This window comes from Canis lupus, chromosome 15, assembly GCF_048164855.1.
Source record: "Canis lupus baileyi chromosome 15, mCanLup2.hap1, whole genome shotgun sequence".
Lineage (NCBI taxonomy): Eukaryota > Metazoa > Chordata > Mammalia > Carnivora > Canidae > Canis > Canis lupus.
This window is the reverse complement of record NC_132852.1, coordinates 6,136,352-6,159,197: the sequence shown is the minus strand read 5'-3', so window position 1 is coordinate 6,159,197 and position 22,846 is coordinate 6,136,352. Positions and strand designations below refer to the sequence as shown.

The window sequence follows — 22,846 nt, the reverse complement described above, 5'->3', positions numbered from 1 at the left end:
TGAAATAATTACATTCTCTCAGGCATTGGATTCATAATCTACTCGTAGCCTAAAAATCCACATTTGAATTTGATCATGGTTTTTTGAAGAAATTAAAAGACTTAGGCACTGCAAAGAATTTTACTTTAAGCAAACCAGGGGTTGGGTACCCTGACGTTGGCCACAGAACCTGACACAGGAAGAATACAAATGTATTTTTGTGCCCATCTCCCCACATGCGCCCAGCACTGTGCAATTTACAGGCATGATTGCATGAAATCTTGCAACAACGCTGTAAAGCAAGTGGTGATATCTCAATTTAATAGTTGAAGAGAAAGAGTCTACATGGCTTTCTCAAGACTGTGTTGCTAGTAAGTGATGTGGCTCGGGGCGCTTGAGGCAGAAATTCATGCTCCCTCTCTATATCCCTTTTTTTTCTTGGGCATATCACATCTGGGATTGGTATCTGTATCCCATGTGAGCACGAATTATCAACTTTAGTGTGTTCTTTTAAAAATATGGTAGTGTGTTTCATGAGTTGGTATTTGTTGAACCCAGGGAATGTTGTGCAGAACTACATGATCTACTGACAAAAAAAAAAAAAAATATATATATATATATATATATATATATATATATATATATATATATATTCCTTGACTTCTTCATATATAGCACTTTTCTGTGAATGCATTTCTCAAGGTTTAAATCTGGAAAATACAATTCCGAACAATTGGGCGTGTGTATCAGTGCTAAAGACTTGGCTGCTTGACAGTCCCCGTCGCATGACCATCAGCACCGGCGGGCTTCTGGACCTTGGCCCCTTCCCAGGCCCTGGGAACGCATGTTCCCACATGGCCCACCTGTATTCTTTCTGGGATTGTGTAATATTTACGTAACACTGTATGAAGATTTATAGAAGCAAGTAGACATGTGCCCACTTTTCACTCCCCTCCACTGAATGAAGGCAAGTTTCCAGGTCTTTTATTGTCCCTTGAGCAGCATCAAATATTTCTTGCCATGTTTCTTACCCGGTCATTAATACTCTTATTGCAAACATGCCTGGAGGCGATGTCGAATCCCCTTGCAATTGCATCTCTCTCTGTGAGAATTCTTTTGCTTGCACCTGCTTTGTTTTGACATGTACATTTTCCTTTGGGAGCCATATTCAAGAAAAACTAGAAAATCCTAGGTTTAAAAATATTGCCTCAAGTCCCCTGTACAATGCTGCCTGCCTTTCACTCTATATCCAAAGGTAGATCTATAATGTTCTTAATGCTTGTCACTGGCTCAGGGGTTCTTTTTTTTTATTTTTTATTTTTTTTTTATTTATTTATTTATGATAGTCACAGAGAGAGAAAGAGAGGCAGAGACACAGGCAGAGAGAAGCAGGCTCCATGCACCGGGAGCCCGACGTGGGAATCGATCCTGGGTCTCCAGGATCGCGCCCTAGGCCAAAGGCAGGCGCCAAACCGCTGCGCCACCCAGGGATCCCTCAGGGGTTCTTGTAAGAAAGCCCCGAGGCACACATCTAAAACTCTACGCTCTGTGTTTTTCTGTTTGTAAGTCACACATCACACTAAGGAGCTGGATGACCCAACCATTCCTCATCTGTTTCCAGTGAAATACTTGGGGGTGCCTGGCAAAATGGCAGGTGTCATTTCCCAGAAAACCTTACATTTCACAACATACATAACACTATTTTAATATTAATTCTTGATGATTTACCTCCTAAATTTTGAACAAAAGGAGTATTATTTTGGATGCTTTTATGTAAGCCATTTTTCCTATATATCGCGGAATTGTGACTTCATTTCTTAAAGTAGTTTTGTTTCTGGATCTATCCGAGGGAGAAAAAGAGCAGGAAGTGCTTTCTAGAGTAAATGCCAGTGCTCCCTGGAATCTGCCGTTAAATAAGGCACTTTGGAAGGACAGCACACTTACGGCGGGTTGTGAGGTTTTGTGTTAAAACTCGTAAATTCTCTACCCACAAACGTAGGAGACAAAGGTTTTCAAGCTTTACAAGCTCATTTTGATTTTTGTAATGTAGTTTGAAGGAATCTTTTCTGGAACAGCATTCTACGCTCCCATCTTCCCAACACACACACAGTGCCTATCCAATAGGAATATATTTTACATCTCTGTTCTTTTCTTTGTTAGGGGACATAACTGCTAGTTTCTGGGGAAAAAATGATACACAAATGTTTGTGAACAGACCCCCTGTCATCTATCACAATGCTTGCTCTTCATCCCAGAGAAATTACCTGGAGAACTTGATGCCAATGAATTGCATATCTGAGGTATAATTCGTCCCATATCTTTGGGAAATTCAGAGAACTGAGACTTCACTTTTTTTTCTATCAAGAACAGATCTTGTCTTACATGAATGCTGTGATCTTAAATACTTCAACATTCCATGATGATGTGAAGCATCCATTTTATATATTTTCAGGGATATCGGTGTCTTTTGGGGGATCACCCAGTTAAATGCAACTCATAACAACTTAATTCTTGGGATATCACACTTTATCACATGCATTCTCTGCGATTTATATTAATCTAGCTACAAGAAAGGAGACAATAATCATCGGATTGCTTAGGGTTAGATTCATAAGAAATCTGCCCATTTTCTTGCTCTAATATTTTCTTTTACTTAATGATGAGACTGGGGCTTGGGTATACTGCAAATTTTCATAATTCGCTCACAGTACAAACACAGTCTAGAATTTGTATAGACAAAGTCACTGACACTAGGGAGGGGGTGTCCAATATTTGGTGTCTGGTTAGGGCAGTACATTGGTCTGTGCCAGCATCCATGTTCAGAGACTCGAAGCATCTTCATGCTCCCTGACTAACTTGGGAGCACACGGGGACCAGGTGACAAATGAATTTCTGACTAAATCTGTCTGTAACGGGCCCACTCAGTCCACAGACCCACCCCATGGCTATGTCTTCAGTTCTTTTTTTTTTTAAACAAACACCCTTGTCTTATTCTTTTTTTTTTAATTTTTTATTTATTTATGATAGTCACAGAGAGAGAGGCGCAGAGACACAGGCAGAGGGAGAAGCAGGCTCCATGCACCGGGAGCCCGATGTGGGACTCGATCCCGGGTCTCCAGGATCACGCCCTGGGCCAAAGGCAGGTGCCAAACCACTGCGCCACCCAGGGATCCCCTGTCTTCAGTTCTTAAATGAGTAAGTAGAGTGGGCATGTCTGAATGTGTCACCGGTCCCATACCGGGGCCTCATCTAGTGGCTGAGAAGCTGTCGTATACACATGGTCACATGGAAGCCTCTGAAACTGCCCCCGTCCCCATGTGGCCAAGACCTCACATCAGCGGCAATACCCCATCTCTTGGGGATTAGGAGCCACCCTTACAAACATAAAGGGTCTGGAGGTGGTGCCCGTCATCTCAACATTTCAGTTGCCAGTCAGTGTCCTGCGAAGCCCATGTTGGCCATGGAGGGTGAAAAGAGGCTTCTCACCACTTCATCAGACATCAGTGTCCATGCCTGAGGCTGTGGCCTTAGCAGAGTGGGTAAACACTGGTTAGCTGGTGACAATCAGAAAAGGGATCAGAACAAGTTCATATCCACATGGATTAAACCCCCCCCCCACACACACACAGAAAAAACAGGGTACATTTAGAGCTTGGCCCCAAGGCTGGGTTAAATATCCTACCCTCTGCCATAATATCCTCCAGAGAGGCCTGAATTATCTGAACATCCTGCTGATACCACGTTAATCCACTAAATCGGTGGCATCGTGCTAATGTATCATGTACCCGCGCAGAGACAGATGTGTTCCGTGTGATGGGGATGTCCTCCGTGCACGTTCAGAGTCCCACCATGTTATGTGAAATATTTAGATGCAGCTCGGGGGGGGGGGATGCTGAAACACATTATCAAAATTAAGGGAGAAATCACTGATCACACAGCTCCCATCACAAAGAAGGCTCAACACTGCCTGGGACGGTCAATCCCATGTGCCAACCTGGGTAGGCTAGAGTGACCAGCTGACCAGTCAAACCCCAGGCCAGATGCTCTGACGAGGGTATATTTCAGATAAGATTAATGTTCAGAAACATTTGAACTCAAATGTTCAGTCAACTTTGAGGACCTTTCATACTATGGGTGAGCTCCGCCCAATCAGTCTAAGGTCTTACGAGTAAGATCTTTTTGGATTTCCCAAAGTAGCGGGAATTCTGTCCCAATTTCCATCCTTCTAAAGAATCCTGACTCATCCGGTGCCTCGTAGGCCAGGCTGTGGCCACAGTGTGCTCTACACCTGAGAATACCGCTTCAGTTCAGACAGCAGTTGACTCCCAAGGTGGTTGGTCTAAGGGGGCTCCAAACAGGAAGGATCCTGCTGTGGTCCCAGGTGAAGGTTTGAGCTACAGTGACACGTGGGCCATAGGACCCGGCACGTTCTAGTTCTGGAGATATCAGTGATGAATTAGTGTGAGCCCCATTGAGGAGCCCACAACGTGGATGCTTCGGGCTGTGGATCAAGCGCATGCTGTCCTCTATGAGCATGTACGTCTTTTGTAGAACAACTCCCGATGTGCTACTGAGTCTTGATAGGGACAGAGCACCTGTCCCACAGGCAAAAAGTAACCATATGGCCACTGCTACTCTCTGTGAACTAGGCTATCATGTACCCATTCAACCATCAGTGTGGGTGGTCCAGAAACAATCTATTGCAAGATGGAAGGTGAGCATTAAGCAAATCATAGGTTAAGTCTCACACATAGGTAACGAGTGGCCCCATGTCACCCATCACTAACTGCACTCGGCCTGCCAGTCAGCATACACCCATATGGGTGATCCTTTGTGACGAGCTGACATGGGAGGAAAAAGCTTGAGCTTGGCTCACGATGGGCCAGCTCAGTATTTGGCTGTGAGTTAGAAGTGAATGTCAGTTCACAAATGAATGACAGCCCAGCCCAGAGAAGGTACTACCAGAGAGTGGTAAGGCTACCTTGCTTCAAGCAGGGCACCTGGTGGGCCACACATGTGGAAATAGAAGTAGCCTCAGGTTGGACTGTATAGAGAGATGTGATCTGCGTTGAAGGGCTTGGCTAACATATCCTGGGATGAGAAGGAGAACGGTCAGGAGGGTGGGAACAGGAAATCTTGGTGTAGACATGGTGGCGGTCATATGGGATAAACCTAGAAGGTAGAGATCTTTGCATTGCACGGCATGCCCCCCAGAAAGCATCCACCCCAGCAGAAGCACTAGGCAACAAGGTGGACAAAATTACTTATGACAACATCTGGCCTTTATCACTGGCCACACAAGTGCTGGCATGAGGGTCACATGAGGTGAGCCTGCTGGCAAGAAAGGACACTGTGTGTGAGACTCACCTAGCAAAGGGCACGTAGCTGCTGAAACTATGGAATTCCCAGCTTGCCAGTGACAGAGTCGATCCTAAGAAGCATTTCTTTAGGAGACCACCCACCCGCTGGTGGTAAACTGATTAAATCAATCCCCTTTTACATCAGAAGGGAAAAGCAGTCCATCCTGATTAGAAATGATATGTATTGTGCATGTGAATTTACCTTTCTCACCTTCAGGGGCTTAGCCATCTCCACTCTGTGAGGGGCTTTGGAATATTTGTTCCTCCATTACAAGAATGGACTAACATTAATTCAATTAACTCAGTAACATTAACTCAGGGAGGACCCATTTTACAACAAGAGAGGGGAATGGGTCCTGCCCAGTACATCCACTGTTCTGATCACAAGCCATACCATCCCAGAAACAGCTGGCCTGTGGAAGCATCAGGAGGAGCTGGTAATGTGACAGGTGATACCATCCACCAGGAGCCTAAACTGTACAAAGATGGGACACCAGGCTCCAGGAAGAAGTGCACATTTTAGTGCCATGTCTCCAACAAGAACATGATAAGAGTCTTGGCCAAGGTGCAAATGGAGGGGTTCCTCGCTGTCACCCCCAGGGACCCACTTAGGGAGTCTGACCTCCTGTCCCTGAAACTCTGGGCTTTGTAGGTTTGGAGGTCTTCATTAAGAGAGAACACTTCACGCAGGGGCTCACGAGAAGAAAGTTCACCTTAGATTCTGTGCCAATGGAGCTGCGGACAAGAAGAATCTCTCTTCTAGCAGGTATAATAATGGCCTGAGACCAAGGGGAAGATAGGGGGATGTTGTCACCGAGTGGCATGCAGGTGACACACTTGGATGTGTCTAGGTGCCCATTGCCAACACTGGATGGTGAATGAACACGCACAGCAGCCTCGGCCTCAGCAGCACATACCCTCAGGGATGAGAGTCTGGCTCATGCTAACGAGCCAACAGGTGCCAGTTGAAGATGAGGAGCCTACAGTGGACGGTGGGAGTGGGAGATACCCAGAGTGGCTGCCAAATCAGCCTCTCTCTGGAGTTGGGGGGCTGCTCCTGTACCCTAGAATGCCCCCCGCCATGTTCCTCTTAGACAGGGCCTTTCACTGGGATCTTAGTGGGGCTTCTCTCAGGACAGGAAGGACTTTCTTCCAGGGGAACAAACCTTGTCATATGTGCCACTCATACCCTTGAGGATAAAGATGTATCTCCCGTTACTGGCAGTGCTTTCTAGCAGATGGCCCTGCAGGTATCACCTCACCCGAAACCACCACCTGTCCCAGACCGTGCCCCCACCTGAAGCAGCTACGTCCAGGAATGACCAGCAGGGATCTGAAGAAACTGGCTGAGATGACCCAGCCTGGGCCGCCACTGAAGGGGTGCTGTCCAGACCCCTAGGGCATTGTCAGCCCTCCACAGCCCCGACCTCTGCTGGCCCGGCTCTTGCACCGTCTCTGCCTCCAGATGTACTGACCTGAATGCACAGTAGGAAATGTTTGTACAGTAGTCCCTACATCAGAGGCTACGACTTCAAACTCCCATTTTCTTTTTTTTAATGTATGGGTTTTGTTTGTTTGTTTGTTGTTTGGTTTGCTCTTTAATACCTAGAGTAAAATATAAGTACCAAAATAAAGTAGAAAGAGTCTAGTAGAAAAAGAAAAAAAAATAGTTTAATATCTTTTTCTTAATTCCACATTTTGGCCTATTCCAATCCATTCTTGCTCCAAGTAGGTTCGTGCAAGATCTTTACCAAGGTAGATCCTGAGTTTATCGATATTAAAAGTGATAATCTATTATTTTAAATTGTCACATCCTTCTTAAAATAAAAGCATCATCATTCATTCGTGTTCCGAATCACTTGTATGAGAACGAGGTAATTTTCGCTCTTCTATGCTAAGTCATTCCATGAAAAATCATGACAAAATCACTTGTCCAAGGAGTAACATATTCAGCAGTTTTAAATGATGATAAACTATGAAAAGGTAAAAACCAGATGCTCTATAATATGCATGTTTATACCCACAAATAAATCTAAATGCATGAGTAGACTCTCAGCCGCTTTCTGAAGAGCTGTCCTTAAAAGGCTGTTTTCTCATTAGATCTAAGATTTCTCTTGTGTTGAGTTAAGAGACATGGCTACTCATGACCAAATGTGCATGCCTAGGGTCCCTTTGCACTTTAATAAAATTGGCCATTTAAATGGAAATATATCAAAGGAGAACATTATAAAGGATTTCACTCACACTTTTTTTTTCAAATAATATCCCATTTACACCACCACATATCCAAAACCTTCTGTTAAAATTAGAAGTGTAATAGTTGAGTCCATTAATGAAGAGCTTTGTCTTCTGAGGGCTGTCAGGATAAGTAAAATAACAGTAGGCATAGAAGACATACAGGCTTGATGAAGTCTCCTTTATAATCCGTGAGCTACGGTCTTGCAACCTTTTGACAAAAAGTAATTACTTCCTTTATTTTGCCCAAGGGCTAAATTTCTAACAACAACAAAAAAAGGAAATAAAAATTACGGAATGCATGTTGAGTTAAATGCATAAATGGAAAGGAAGGCATTACTACTAAACAGTCATATAAACTCAAACCGAGATTAATTGCTTACTTATATGCTAAAACGCAGAATAGGGATCCCTGGGTGGCGCAGCGGTTTGGCGCCTGCCTTTGGCCCAGGGCGCGATCCTGGAGACCCGGGATCGAATCCCACATCAGGCTCCCAGTGCATGGAGCCTGCTTCTCCCTCTGTCTGTGTCTCTGCCTCTCTCTCTCTCTCTGTGTGTGACTATCATAAATAAATAAAAATTATTTAAAAAAATGACCATACAGTCCTGATCAGAATCTAAATATTCCATGAGTCAAAGAGGAAGTCTCACGGTCAGTTCAAAAATACATTGACTATGGGGCACCTGGGTGACTCAGGCGGGTAAGCATCTGGTTCTTGATCTCAGCTCAGGTCTTGACCTGTAAGAGACAAAGAGACAACATCAATTCACTACACTTCATCAAAAGTAAACACTTTTATGCTTCAAGTGACTGTTGATAGGATAGAAAAACAGCTACAGAGTAAAGGAAATCCTTGTGAACCATATACCTGGCAAAGGATTAGTATCTAAAGCATGTGAAGAATCTCAAAGCTCAACAGTAAAACAAATTCCAAGTAGAAAATGGGTAAGAGGTATTTCACCCAAAGGGTACATGGAAGGCAAATGACACGAAAAAATGTTGGGCAGCCCTGGTGGCGCAGCGGTTTAGCGCCGCCTGCAGCCTGGGGCGTGATCTGGAGACCCTGGATCGAGTCCCGCATCGGGCTCTCTGCATGGGGCCTGCTTCTCCCTATGCCTGTGTCTCTGCCTCTCTCTCTCTCTCTCTGCATCTCTATGAATAAATAAATAAAATCTTAAAAAAAGAAAAAGAAAAAATGTTCGACACCATCAGCCTTCAGGGAAATGCAGATTAAAATAATCAGGAGCCACCCCAGTGCACCAATGAGAATGGCTAACGTGACAAATAGTGATGGTTCCAAATGCCGGTGGGTATGCAGAGAAATGGGATCCCAGAAACGCTGTTTATCAGAAGTGGTACAGCCGCTCTGCAAAACAGCCAGGCAATTTAAAGCACAAGGCATGCCCCTACCCTAGGACCCAGTCCATCCAACCAGGGCTCTTGTTCCTCAAGAAACCAAGACATAGACCAACAGAACTCTATGCAAGTATTTACGACAGCTTTGTTCACAGCAGCCCTAACTGGGAACAGCCCAGCTGCCTTTCAATGATGAGCAGGTAAACAGAAGGTCGTACATCAGCTCCGAGGGGCACTGCTTAGCAGCACGTAGGACTAAGCCAGTAATGCACGCCATGACGTGGATGGACCTTTAGAGACTTGCTCTGAGGGAAGGAAGGAAGGAAGGAAGGAAGGAAGGAAGGAAGGAGGGAGGGAGGGAGGGAGGGAAGGAAGGAAGGAAGGAAGGAAGGAAGGAAGGAAGGAAGGAAGAGGGAGGAAGGGAGGGAAGAAGGAAGGAAGGAGGGAAGGAAGGAGGGAAGGAAGAAGGGAAGGAAGGAAGGAAGGAAAGGGGAAAAATCCAACCCCCAAATGCCGCAGGTCTTCCCATCCCATTAAGGCTCCTGAGTGAGGAGACCATGGGAAAGGAGCCAGGATTCTGCGGCCCCAGGGGGTCAAGGAGCAGGGAGGGGAGGAAGACAGGTGCGTGGTGATAATGTCCTGCTTCTGGACTGCGTCAGTACCTACAGCCTCGTGGAGGTGTTGTGCAGGAGAGCCGCAGGAGGTCACGGGCGGGGAGATGGGGAGTGAGCACACGGAGCCTCCACGTAGTGTTTCTTACAACCGTATGTGCTTCTGTAATGCTCTCAAAATAGAGAGCTTAATTTAAAAAAAGTGCTGTCTCTTCCCAGGAGCAATTTAAACTCCCACTAGGAATATGATGAGCGCCTTTACTCCCACTGTCATCAGCAGCGGGTATTGCCAATCACGCCTTACTTTTTGCCAACCATCAATCTCTATTATTACATATTTATATTTCTCCTTCATTTGCTTGTTCTTGCTTTTGCCTTTTATTTTAAAAAAATTGAGAGATTTTTGTTTTATTTATTTGAGAGACAGAGAGAGAGACAGAGCACAAGTAGATGGAAGGAGAGAGGGAGAGGGAGAAGCGGGCTCCTCGCTGAGCAGGTGTCGGGCTCGATCCCAGGACCCTGAGATTGTGATCTGAGCCAAAGGCAGACGCTTAGGCGACTGAGTCACTCAGGCACCCAAATACGTTCTTAATATCCAACATACTGATGCATCTGATTTTCTTTTTATGTAATAGATTTATAAAATGCTTTTCGTGGTAAGATTTGATTTCTTTTTTAAGATTTGATTTTTCAATCAAAATATGTTTGATCAAAATTACATGTGATAAATACTCGCTTAGATACATGGTGTCTGGCTCTTAGTCATGGTTGGGAAATAATGCCCTAGAAACATTAACAATCCCAATCTAGACACATTTTAAATTGTATCACAGTGGCACCCCGGGGTCCCTCCCAACGAAAATGTCTGTCATCGGGAAAGCAGACATAGCCCTTGCCCAAAACACTGCATGTTTTTGGAAAATCATTTTATTTAAGCTCTCAGTCTTAATGTCCACAAACGAAAACTGAGAATAAGGACAGCACCTGTTCCCTACGTCTGTGGGAGGAATCAATGCGAAAAGCCTTCCAAAATGCTTCAGATCCTGCTTCACGCTTGCAAAGCTCTCGGCAAGCATGTGCTGTGCCACCAAGGCCTGCCAGGCCGAGCGAGGACCGTCCTGACTTCAGGTCAGGACTCCACGCAGCCTGGCCTGCACACGGTGCCCACGCTGATGCCCGCGGACTGCCGGCCCGTCCCAGGTCGACTTCGGCTCATCGCCAGGGGTCTCCCCGATTCCCTCTCCAGTCTGCTGACTGCGGGTTCAACTCCCGTCCTCGGCCTCCTGGGAACCTGCGTGTCCACCACCCGCATCCCGGGCCATGTCCTGCTCCGGGCCCGGCGGCCCACACCATCCGGGCCCGGCGGCCCACACCCGCCAGCCGGCCCTTCCCAGGCGGCTGCCACCTGCACCTGTCCCTGCCCTGCCTGCTGCACAGGTGCCCGCACCTGGCCCGGCTGCAGCACGGGATGCTCCGGCCTGCGACCCCACCAGCTTCCCGGCTGCACCCGCCCAGCGCAGCCCGCTCCCTGCTCTCTGGGATCTACGTGGAAGTCAGTGTCACGGGGCTCAGATGGCTCACAGGCCCCTTCTGAATTCATGACTTCCTTTCTAAGTATTTGTTGAATTCCATCTTCCCATCCCTAATTAGTGCCCCCCAATACTCTTTCCACATGTGCAGAATTGTTTCCAGTTAAGGTTTTCTGCGGTTGAAGAGTTTTCCTATTGTCCTCCCTATTCAATATACCATAAATTCAGTAAGTTTTGTCTTCGGTGAATAACATATTACTTTGTTCTCCTTTAAACTCAGTGAGATGGTTGTGGGAAAGTCTCCAAGCAAATAGCAGAAGCTGAGACTTGAAAGATTACTTCTAGGTAACTAGGTCAAAGAGCCCATTATGGGAAGGGGCGAGGGTGCGCTCCCGAGGGAGCAGCATGCACGCAGACCCCATGGTAGGAAACGGTGTAACTCATTCAAGAAATAGAAGGGCCACGGGACTGTCCCATGAGAGCAAAGCCAGCACCAAGAGGAGGCTGAGACAAGGCTGAACAGATGGCTCGATTCCATTTAGGGCATGTGAGTCCTGCGGAGGACATCAGTACCCATCCGGGGATGGAGCAGGGTGACTGAGGAGTATGCAGAAATGCAAGATGATGAGGTCTTCATCCTGATGTGGACTCTGGCAAGCGTGGCCAGGAAGCCAAGGCAGGGGTCGCACAGTAGACGCATCCAGGGATGAACGTCGTTAAGAGTCTGTTGACTGGTGTGTCGAAACGGAGAGAATAAAATCCGGTGGAAAGTCAGAATGCAAAATGGAAAGTCCTTTGTAATGAACCGGATGCTGCAGTGGGCACGAGGGAGGACGGTTCTTCACATCTGAGGTACAGAAGTGACTCAATAAAACAGAAAGCCCTCAAGAGGACCCGAGTTGGGAGGGAAGATGAGGCATTTGGCTGTGGAGAGGGTGCACTGGAAGGAAGCTTCAGGATAAGTGACTGATATCAATCAATGAATTCCTTTTTTCTTAATCCAGCTTGACTTACGTGCTCGGGTTGTATTTCTGTGTGACGCACCACCCCGGAGTCAGGACAGTGAAACAGCAACACTAGTCGTGCTCACAGACTCCATGTCAGGAAGCCAGGGGGCTGCAGCAGGGTGGCTTGCTTCAAACCCACAATGCCTAGGGTCTCGGGCCCAAAGAAAGCCCAGAAGTTGGGGTCCCGGACCCCTCCAGGGGCACATGGGCTGGAGCGACTCAAGAATGGCCTTCCTGCCTTTATAGACGCCTTGCTCTCCTCACACGGGGGTGGCCTCGGGACACTGGGACATCTTTTCTCTGGCTTTCAGGCCAAGTGCTAGGATCCCAGGGACCAGGTGCCCCCCACATCGCCGTCCCTGTCGTAGGCCCAGGAGTCAGACAGTATCTCATAACATTTCTTTTTTAGAGATTCATGAACCGTCTCTCCCAGCTCCGCTGCCGGAGGCACAGCCCTCACTTCTTGGTTGAGGAGCATCAAGGCCACATCGCCGAGGACCAGGAGAGATGGAAGGTGCTGCAGGATCTGTGGGAACCACCAGGGGCCACCTTGCTTCTGTGCCTCTTGCAGCCAGAGTCCGGGCAGCCGGAAGGGCAGTGCCTCCTCTCGCGCATCTTTTGTTTGGCGCCGTCCAAGACGCTCTCTTTCATACCAACGAAACAGGTGTTTGCAGAAATGCGGAGCCTGTCCTCTCTCCCCTTCTGGTTTGTTTCTTGCTCTTTTTCAACTGTGTATCACACGGTGCAATTTATAGGAAAGAAGCATAGGACAGAACATCGGCAAAGAAGTAAAAATGCAAAGAACTCATGTAAAATATTTCAATCTAGAGCGAATCGCTACGGATAATTTGATGGACATTGGACCTTTGAGAGATCCCTTCTCGGGCTGTGGTGGGGCCACTTCCGCGCCTGCCAGGGAGAGGGCCCGGCTGGCCCGAAAGGCCTGCGAGGTCCCTGGGCCTCTCCTGGGGGCACGGGGCGCAGGGACCAGCAGGCTGTCTGGGTTTGGGTGATGCTGAACCGTTTGGGCAGGTTGTCCCTTGGCCCCTGGGGCTGTCCCCATTCCCAAGTTACGGCCTGGCTGTGTCCATCCCCCAGCTCCTGCGTGTGGGGACGGGAGCCAAGGACAGGCAGCAGGTGCAGGAGGACGGGCCCAGTGCAGGAGGGCGGAGCATCACCAAGATGCCATGACTGCGGGGTGAGCACTGGGGGACTGAGGATCCAGTGCCCATGGGCTGCCGTCCTCCCCAGACACCCGGTGGCCTGTGTGCAGCTGCTCCCACTCAGAGGACACCCCTCTGCCTGAACCCCACCACCCATGGCTTTTCTGACAGCATCTGCCCCCGCGCGAGACCTGCTTGTGGCCCCGGGCCTGCTGGTCACCCGAGGAGGGGCCCCTGCGTGTGCAGGCCCAGCCCCCTGGTGGGACAAGGACACTGAGATGGCAGGTGGGCGCCCCAAGCAAGAGGGCGCTCAGGGGAGGCTGGGGAAGGGGCAGCTGCTGCTCTCAGGGCCGTGATAGGTGTACCGCACCCAGCACGATGCTTCTCAGCCCTGGCATGGAGGCGGCACGAGGTTCCTGGGTCCTCTCGGGAGCATCTGTGTCCTGTGAGCCCCAGGGGACCCGCCTCCACGTCCCCGGAGGCCGTTCCTCAGCCTAGTCCCTGCGGGGCCCCCAACCCCTGGCTGCGGCAGCTTGGGCAGCCTGTCCCCTGCCAGCCCCGCACTCTGACAGGCAGCCCGGAGGGGGCCGCACCATCGTGCCCTTGAACACGAACTCAGCTCCGATCTCTTCCTCCCTGCGCTGCTGACCAGTGCAAGCAGCAGCTCCTGATTCTTTTCTTTCTGGAATTGTTTCTTAAACTTCTGCTTCTGCCCACCAGGCCCCCTTTACCTAAGTTTAGCAAAGCTGAAAAGGAACCTGGAGCAATATCGTTTTCAACTGAATAAATTCTTGGTGCATAATGGTGACACTTTCTATGGTTTGTACGTGTCTCTAAGTGTGTGTGTGTCCAAGTCACACGCGCGTGCATGTGGGTGTGCGAATGTAGCACGGTCACGGCCGCGATACCGTGCCCTTTACCCGCTGGGTGAACGGACTAATCAGCAGGTGGTGTTGTCTGGAGAAAATGAAACATCGCTTGGTTGCAGAAAGACCCTAGAGCCAGGAGGTGTGTCCTCTGGAGCAATCCCCTCCACAGGCCCAGAGGGGCCCGGCTCCAGGCCCGCGGCCCCCACGACCCCTCCTCCTTCCCTGAGACACGAGGCCGCGCTGCCCGCTGCTTGCTCAGCATCGCCTCAGGGCGCGGGAGCACCTGTCCCCGCCTCACGCACCACCCGGGACCCCAGCTCCTCCGAGGACACTTGTCCGGGGCTTTGACCCCATCATCTGTTTGCTAAACCTCTGTGTGTGTCGTGCCGCCAAACTCCTCTGGGTCGACGATGCCCAAAGGAACGTGATCCGCACCCCCGCTCCCTGCACGGCCCGGGTGGGGACCGCCTCCAGTTCTTGGTCCCTGCGGAGACTCACCAGGCACCGGGCGCCGACTGCCACCACGGGGCTGTAGGGGAGATCTGTCAGGGTTAGGGGGAGATCTCATAGTCTCCCATTTTTATTAACAGTTTTTCATTTCTATCAATTTTTTTTATTCTGTGAATACCAAAATCACTTCAACATGAGCCGGAATCCAGTCTCACTACGATAGACAAAGCACAGCAAAGTCTCCAAAGACCCCAACTGTGTGTGAAGTGCCTTACGCACAAAACGAGTTTTCTCCGAGGTGATGCTGTGAGCAGCCTGGCCGGGTGGGAGCCGTCCCCCGTGGCGTGCGCATCTGTCCATGCACTACGCTGCCTGTGTCCACGGGGTGATAAACTTACTGTCAAAAAAAAATGTTTTTTTGCCTTCCCAAGATCTAGAAAGAACTTATTAAACTCAAAAGCAAAGAAACAAACAACCCATTCAGGAAATGGACAAAAGACATGAAGAGAAATCTCACAGAGGAAGACATAGACGTGGCCAACACACACATGAGAAAATGCTCCACATCACTTGCCATCAGGGAAATACAAATCAAAACCACAATGAGATCCCACCTCACCCCAGTGAGAATGGGGAACATTGACAAGGCAGGACACCACAAATGTTGGCGAGGATGTGGAGAAAGGGGAACCCTCCTGCACTGTGGGTGGGAATGTGACCTGGTGCGGCCACTCTGGAAAACCGTGTGGAGGTTCCTCAAAGAGTTAAAAATAGATCTACCCAATGACCCAGCAATTGCACTGCTGGGGATTTACCCCAAAGATACAGATGCAGTGAAATGCTGGGACCCCTGCACCCCGATGATTCTAGCAGCAATGTCCACAATAGCCAAACTGTGGAAGGAGCCTCGGTGTCCATCGACAGATGATGGATAGAGAAGCTGTGGTCTCTGTGTACAGTGGGATATTCCTCAGCCATTAGAAACGAGCAAATGAACCATTTGCTCTAAATCCTATACATATGCCCAGTGTGATTATTTCCTAACGCCTTATTTACTATAAATCAGTGTAAAACAGTTTTTTTTGCACAACCTTTACCCAGCTTGAATAATGCTCTGGTAAAGTCTTTTTCCTTGGATGGGAGGTCTTTGTTAATGGAGACAGCTCTGGTCATATTCACAAGGATTACTCTCCCCTTTCACTTGCCAAGGTCGTGAGAAGATCTTGCTCAAATCTTCGCTGTAGGGATCCCTGGGTGGCGCAGTGGTTTAGCGCCTGCCTTTGGCCTGGGGCGCGATCTTGGATACCCGGGATCGAATCCCATGTCCGGCTCTTGTAGCCTATTTGTAAGATAGAAATAAGGAAAAAATTTTAAAAACTTCCAGGTCTGAAAAGAGAAATCTGACTTCAGTTACCATAATGGAGAGATAGAGAGTCACTACTTTTTTTTTTTTTGAGAGTCACTTCTTTACTGAATTCTCAACTTTGAAAATATACAGAATCAGGACACTGCAAAAAAGGAAGAGTCTGCAAACAAATGGGATGCTTAGATGCTGCCATAAGCAAAATTACTATGAATTTTCCTCTTGACTTTCAATAAATGGATCTATACTAATATGGCAAGGAAATGATTTTCTGGGGACAAATAAGCAAAGATTTTCAGGGATTACATGACATTGTGTATGGGCTAATATTAACTATGACCCAAAACATGACAGTGGTTCAATGGTGAGAATGTGAAATGATAGGTGATAAATTGTGTTCTCAACTAATTCTGTAAACCAGAGGTTGTAGTAAGAATATACTCTGTGGGAAATTTTCTAATTCTTGAATGTATAGCTACATTAAAACTTCCTGGTAACTGGAAGAATTGCACATTTGCTCTCTGACCTTTGGAATGAGGTATATTATAGTGTCATGCATCAAGTGTAAATGTCTGTGAATGAACTTTCACCAAAACAGTAAACCAAAATCAACACTGTATTTCTAAAAGAATTTTAGAAGAAATTCTAAATTAAAAAATGATGCAGGGTGGTCTTTTCTACCTTGTTCTCATTTTCAGACATGATTGGCCTGTGCACAAATAATTCAGGACATAATAGATGATGGTACATCATGACAAACCTGATAAAATACTTTAAAAACTGGAACTCTAAATGCAATTGGATTTCCATATGCTGGAGCAAATTAGCATAGATTCTTGCAGTTGATTTATTTTGGAGGAGGAAGAAACTTTTATTTTTGCCTGTATCAGAGAGAGAGAGAGAATAATAAAAACAGCCTTTCTTGGCAGAGAGAACAGGGCATGTTCAATGACTTTTCAGTGTCATATTTTTGGACCATCTCAGCACTCTAGATCTTGAAACAATTTCATCTTCTGAGACCATGACCTCCTATTGGGATACTTCATAGATCTCACCATGCTGATGGATTGTACAACCAGGCAGACGCTCAACCACTGAGCCACCCAGGTATCCAAATATTTTCTTTCTAATTATACGCTTATACATTATTTTTGACTCTCCTTTTAATTCCTTTAAAAATATTTATTTCATAAGAGAAAGATGGCTAGAATGTGACAATAAGAATTGGCCATTTTATTTGAGGACTTTGGATCAGAAGATAGGAATGTGCCAGGGGAAAAAAATTTTTTTCCTTCTGGGTTTTTCTAGAATTTCTCTATTATGAAGTACAGGGAGAAAAGAGAAGCTGTATTATTATATAAAGATAGTTTCAGGTCTTCTAATGATTTGAGTTATAGTCTGTTCATATACACAATTGCCCATGGGATAATGTCTCACATAATAGAGTACCCCATTCAAGTCAAATACAAGTCAAACACATACATATATACACACAGTATCTCGGGCAACCCGTTAACTGGAGGTTTCATAATTCACCATAACATCGTGTCTTCTAAATAGCTTTGCTAGATTCTCTCTTGTACTGTGTCAAAGATGAGGCTATCAAATTCTCTGTATTTTAATATCGTGAGTGCTGCTGGTCCCAGCCTACTTCTAACTATCCCAGTCAAGTCATAATATATTTTCTTGACACTAAGCATGTCAATGCTTAATGCTTAATATATAACAGTAAATAACACTCTTAAGTTTACTTTAAAAATTTTTGTATTCATAAGGAAACATGGCCCAGATACAAGTGCATAAAAAAAGAACTAAAATAAACCATTAAATCTCATGAATTAAATTTGATGAAATAACTCAATATTTCATATTAAACACAGGTTAACTTGTGACAGAAATGCCTCTGCAAAACCTGCTCAATCTGTGCACCTGGGTGCCCTAAGAATAGCTTGTCTTCTCTGAAGGTGTGATAAACTAGGTCAGTTGGGAGGGGTAACTTACAGACACTTAGGCCACCACTGAGCCAGGTTTGCTGTCAGGCACTGACATCTGTGGCTCTCTGTGAAAGCACTAGAAGAGGCAGTACAATTTTCTTACAAAACAGCAAAATGAGAATTCATGATAACTATAACCACATTTTATTTTTAAGGATAAAAATCCCCAATTCACCTAACATTTTGATTACATCTGAAGTTTGAGTCATCTACATTTGCTTAGAGAAACTGACAACAATATACATGTGTGACTGGCAAAATAGTAGATTCAGTGTGAATCTACTAAATAAAATATGTGCAGGAGAAATTAATGTTGATTCTAAAATGCTTCTGCTGCCCACCTTTAATAAGTGTATATCTAGTTTTTACTTCTGTTGTCCTAACCTAAGAAATCACAACCTCAGAGTATTTGGTTGTTTTTGGCTGTCACTTTAAACAATCTTAAATACTACTGGAAAGAAAATGCCGCAGGTATTAACAGCTGATATTTTAAACATCTTATGGTCTTTAAAAGTCTGATTAAAAGATAAAGAAATAGGGATCCCTGGGTGGCGCAGCGGTTTGGCGCCTGCCTTTGGCCCAGGGCGCGATCCTGGAGACCCGGGATCGAGTCCCACGTCGGGCTCCCTGCATGGAGCCTGCTTCTCCCTCTGCCTGTGTCTCTGCCTCTCTCTCTCTCTGTGTCTATCATAAGTAAATAAATAAAAAATTAAAAAAAAATAAATAAAAGATAAAGAAATAATATAGAGAAGTTAGAAGCAATTTAATTGAGAAGTGGGTGTGCCAAAATGAGAAAGGAGAATAGAATAATGCATACATCATTAATTCATTATCGCAACAAATGTAGTTTGCTAGGTACAGAATATGCTGCGAAGACCATGTTAGATGCATCCCTCTTCATCTGACAGAGAAGAAAGACAAACAAGAAATCTCAAGAAAGTTTGAATGTTATGTTAATGAATCATCATGGGAGCACTAGTCAAGGAAATCTGCATTTGGTAAGGATGGGCTTCTCAGAGGCAGGGACAACTAGAGTAATACTACATGTTTGAATGAATAGGAGCCAGAAAAGGGAATTTCCAGATTAAGGTAAATTTCCAGTAAGAGCAAACTGCATTTGGTAAGATCCAGTAGTAGTGACAAAAAACATAGTACTAGAAGAACCAAAATCCAAAAGACTTTCAACATGGCCACAGCAGATACTGTAAGTGGAGAGTAAGGAAATAAGCTGGACCTGGAAATCTGGGTGGGGCTAAATTTTGAAGGACCTCATAAACCACATCAAGGAATGTTTATGCATCAATATAGTAAGAGGTCACTAGCCAGCTTTAAGCATGGTGTAGCATTTCCTCATTTGTGTTTTAGAAGAATTACACTGGTTATAGTTTACAGAATGTAATGAGGGAGTCCATCCTCATCAATGAAGAGACCAGTTGCTTAGAGACTATTGTTAACTAGATTGGAAATAGGAAATGGGAAAGAAGAGAATTTTTCATTTTCAATAAGTAATATTAAAGAGGGAGAAATGACAGCACTGGAGACTAAATGTATGGAATAAGTACAAAAACAGAGAGGGTAAAAAAAATTTAAAACTTTAAAAAATTAAAAAAAAATTTTTTTTAAATTAAAAAAAAAAAAAAACAGAGAGGGTAAACCAATGCTGAGATCATTTCACTGGCTGAATAGCTAAGAGCAAAGAAGTATGTTTTGTACAACTGACAAAGAAAAAAGGGGGAGCAGCTAGTATTAGAGACTGGTGAACTCAGTTGTGGTCACGAAACGTTGAACTACTTGTAGGACACTCAAGGGTAGACAGCAATTTAAGAAAAGAGTTAAGACCCAGAAGTCATCAAAATACAACTGCTATTTGAATGCCTGGGAATGAATACAATCCTTCAGAGCAAATGTATGATTGAGAATAGAATAGGATCTAGAAGTAATATTAAAGAAGGCTAAGGCTTACAGGAAGAGAAAAATATAAGAAGTTCTCCTAAAAGAAAGACTGAGGGGGAGGAGGGGCAAGATGTCGGAAGAGTAGGGTCTCCAAATCACCTGTCTCCACCAAATTACCTAGAAAACCTTCAAATTATCCTGAAAATCTATGAATTCGGCCTGAGAATTAAAGAGAGACCAGCTGGAATGCTACAGTGAGAAGAGTTTGCGCTTCTATCAAGGTAGGAAGACGGGGAAAAAAGAAATAAAGAAACAAAAGGCCTCCAAGGGGGAGGGGCCCTCGAGGAGCCGGGCTGAGGCCGGGGCGAGTGTCCCCAGGACAGGGGAGCCCCGACCCGGAGGAGCAGGAGCTGCACCGACCTTCCCGGGCGGAAAGGGGCTCGCGGGGAGTTGGAGCAGGACCCAGGAGGGCGGGGATGCCCTTGGGCTCCCGGGGACACTAACAGACACCTGCGCCCCGGGAGAGTGCGCCGAGCTCCCTAAGGGCTGCAGCGTGCACGGGGGGACCCGGAGCAGCTCGGGGGGCTCGGGGGCGGCTCCGCGGAGGGGGCTGCGGGGCGGGAGCGCGAATCCAACAGCGCAGGCTCCGGAGCACAGGGCGCGGGGACACAGACCAGGATCCAGCCTCCCCCCGGGACAGGCAGAGGCCGGGAGGGCCCAGGACAGCGAGGACGCTCCTGCCCCGAGCTGAGCACATCAGCGGCCCCGCCCCGGAGGCTCCAGGCCCTGCAGACGGAGAGCTCCTTAGTTCCTGCCGGAGCTGAATCCAGGTTTCCAGAGCTGGCCACGCCACTGGGGCTGTTGCTCCTGGGGCCTCACGGGGTAAACAACCCCCACTGAGCCCTGCACCAGGCAGGGGCACAGCAGCTCCCCCAACTGCTAACACCTGAGAATCAGCACAGCAGGCCCCTCCCCCAGAACACCAGCTAGACTGACTGACAACTTCCAGAGGAAGCCAAGGGACTTAAAGTACACAGAATCAGAAGATACTCCCCCGTGGTTCTTTTTTCTTTTTCTTTTTTTTTTTTTTGTTGATTTGTTTTGCTTTTTGATTTGTTTCCTTCCCCCACCCCCTTTTTTTCCTTTCTTTCTTTTTCTTTTTTTCTTCTTTTTTTTCGTTTTTTTCTTCCTTTTTTTTTTCCTCTTTCTCTTTTCTTTCCTTCTTTCTCTCCTCTCTTTTTCTCCTTTTCCCAATACAACTTGCTTTTGGCCACTCTTCACTGAGCAAAATGACTAGAAGGAAAACCTCACCTCAAAAGAAAGAATCAGAAACAATCCTCTCTCCCACAGAGTTACAAAATCTGGATTACAATTCAATGTCAGAAAGCCAATTCAGAAGCACTATTATACAGCTACTGGTGGCTCTAGAAAAAAGCACAAAGGACTCGAGAGACTTCATGACTGCAGAATTTAGAGCTAATCAGCCAGAAATTAAAAATCAATTGAATGAGATGCAATCCAAACTAGAAGTCCTAACAACAAGGGTTAACGAGGTGGAAGAATGAATGAGTGACATAGAAGACAAGTTGATAGCAAAGAGGGAAACTGAGGAAAAAAGAGACAAACAATTAAAAGACCATGAAGATAGATTAAGGGAAATAAATGACAGCCTGAGGAAGAAAAATTTACGTTTAATTGGTGTTCCCGAGGGCACCGAAAGGGACAGAGGGCCAGAATATGTATTTGAACAAATCATAGCTGAAAACTTTCCTAATCTGGAAAGGGAAACAGGCATTCAGATCCAGGAAATAGAGAGATCCCCCCCTAAAATCAATAAAAACCATTCACACCTTGACATTTAAGAGTGAAGCTTGCAAATTCCAAAGATAAAGAGAAGATCCTTAAAGCAGCAAGAGACAAGAAATCCCTGACTTTTATGGGGAGGAGTATTAGGGTAACAGCAGACCTCTCCACAGAGACCTGGCAGGCCAGAAAGGGCTGGCAGGATATATTCAGGGTCCTAAATGAGAAGAACATGCAAACAAGAATCCTTTATCCATCAAGGCTCTCATTCAAAATGGAAGGAGACATAAAGAGCTTCCAAGACAGGCAGGAACTGAAAGAATATGTGACCTCCAAACCAGCTCTGCAAGAAATTTTAAGGGGGCCTCTTAAAATTCCCCTTTAAGAAGAAGTTCAGTGGAACAATCCACAAAAACAAGGACTGAATAGATATCATGATGACACTAAACTCCTATCTCTCAATAGTAACTCTGAACGTGAACGGGCTTAATGACCCCATCAAAAGATGCAGGGTTTCAGACTGGATAAAAAAGCAGGACCCATCTATTTGCTGTCTACAAGAGACTCATTTTAGACAGAAGGACACCTACAGCCTGAAAATAAAAGGTTGGAGAACCATTTACCATTCGAATGGTCCTCAAAAGAAAGCAGGGGTAGCCATCCTTATATCAGATAAACTAAAATTTACCCCAAAGACTGTAGTGAGAGATGAAGAGGGACACTATATCATACTTAAAGGACCTATCCAACAAGAGGACTTAACAATCCTCAATATATATGCCCCAAATGTGGGAGCTGCCAAATATATAAATCAATTATTAACCAAAGTGAAGAAACACTTAGATAATAATACACTTATACTTGGTGACTTCAATCTAGCTCTTTCTATACTCGATAGGTCTTCTAAGCACAACATCTCCAAAGAAACGAGAGCTTTAAATGATACACTGGACCAGATGGATTTCACAGATATCTATAGAACTTTACATCCAAACTCAACTGAATACACATTCTTCTCAGGTGCACTTGGAACTTTCTCCAGAATAGACCACATACTGGGTCACAAATAGGGTCTGAACCGATACCAAAAGATTGGGATCGTCCCCTGCATATTCTCAGACCATAATGCCTTGAAATTAGAACTAAATCACAACAAGAAGTTTGGAAGGACCTCAAACACGTGGAGGTTAAGGACCATCCTGCTAAAAGATGAAAGGGTCAGCCAGGAAATTA

General features: G+C 46.0%; 1 protein-coding gene across 1 annotated transcript in view; it reads left to right on the top strand.

The window, feature by feature from the left end:
* Positions 1-11,136, top strand: part of LOC140605408 (ubiquitin carboxyl-terminal hydrolase 17-like protein 17) — a 32,652-nt gene extending 21,516 nt beyond the window's left edge. The window contains exon 4 of the mRNA XM_072777670.1: positions 10,789-11,136. Within this exon, the coding sequence (XP_072633771.1) occupies positions 10,789-11,136 (348 nt within the window). The remainder of the gene's footprint in view (positions 1-10,788) is intronic.
* The last annotated feature ends 11,710 nt before the right edge of the window (positions 11,137-22,846 follow it).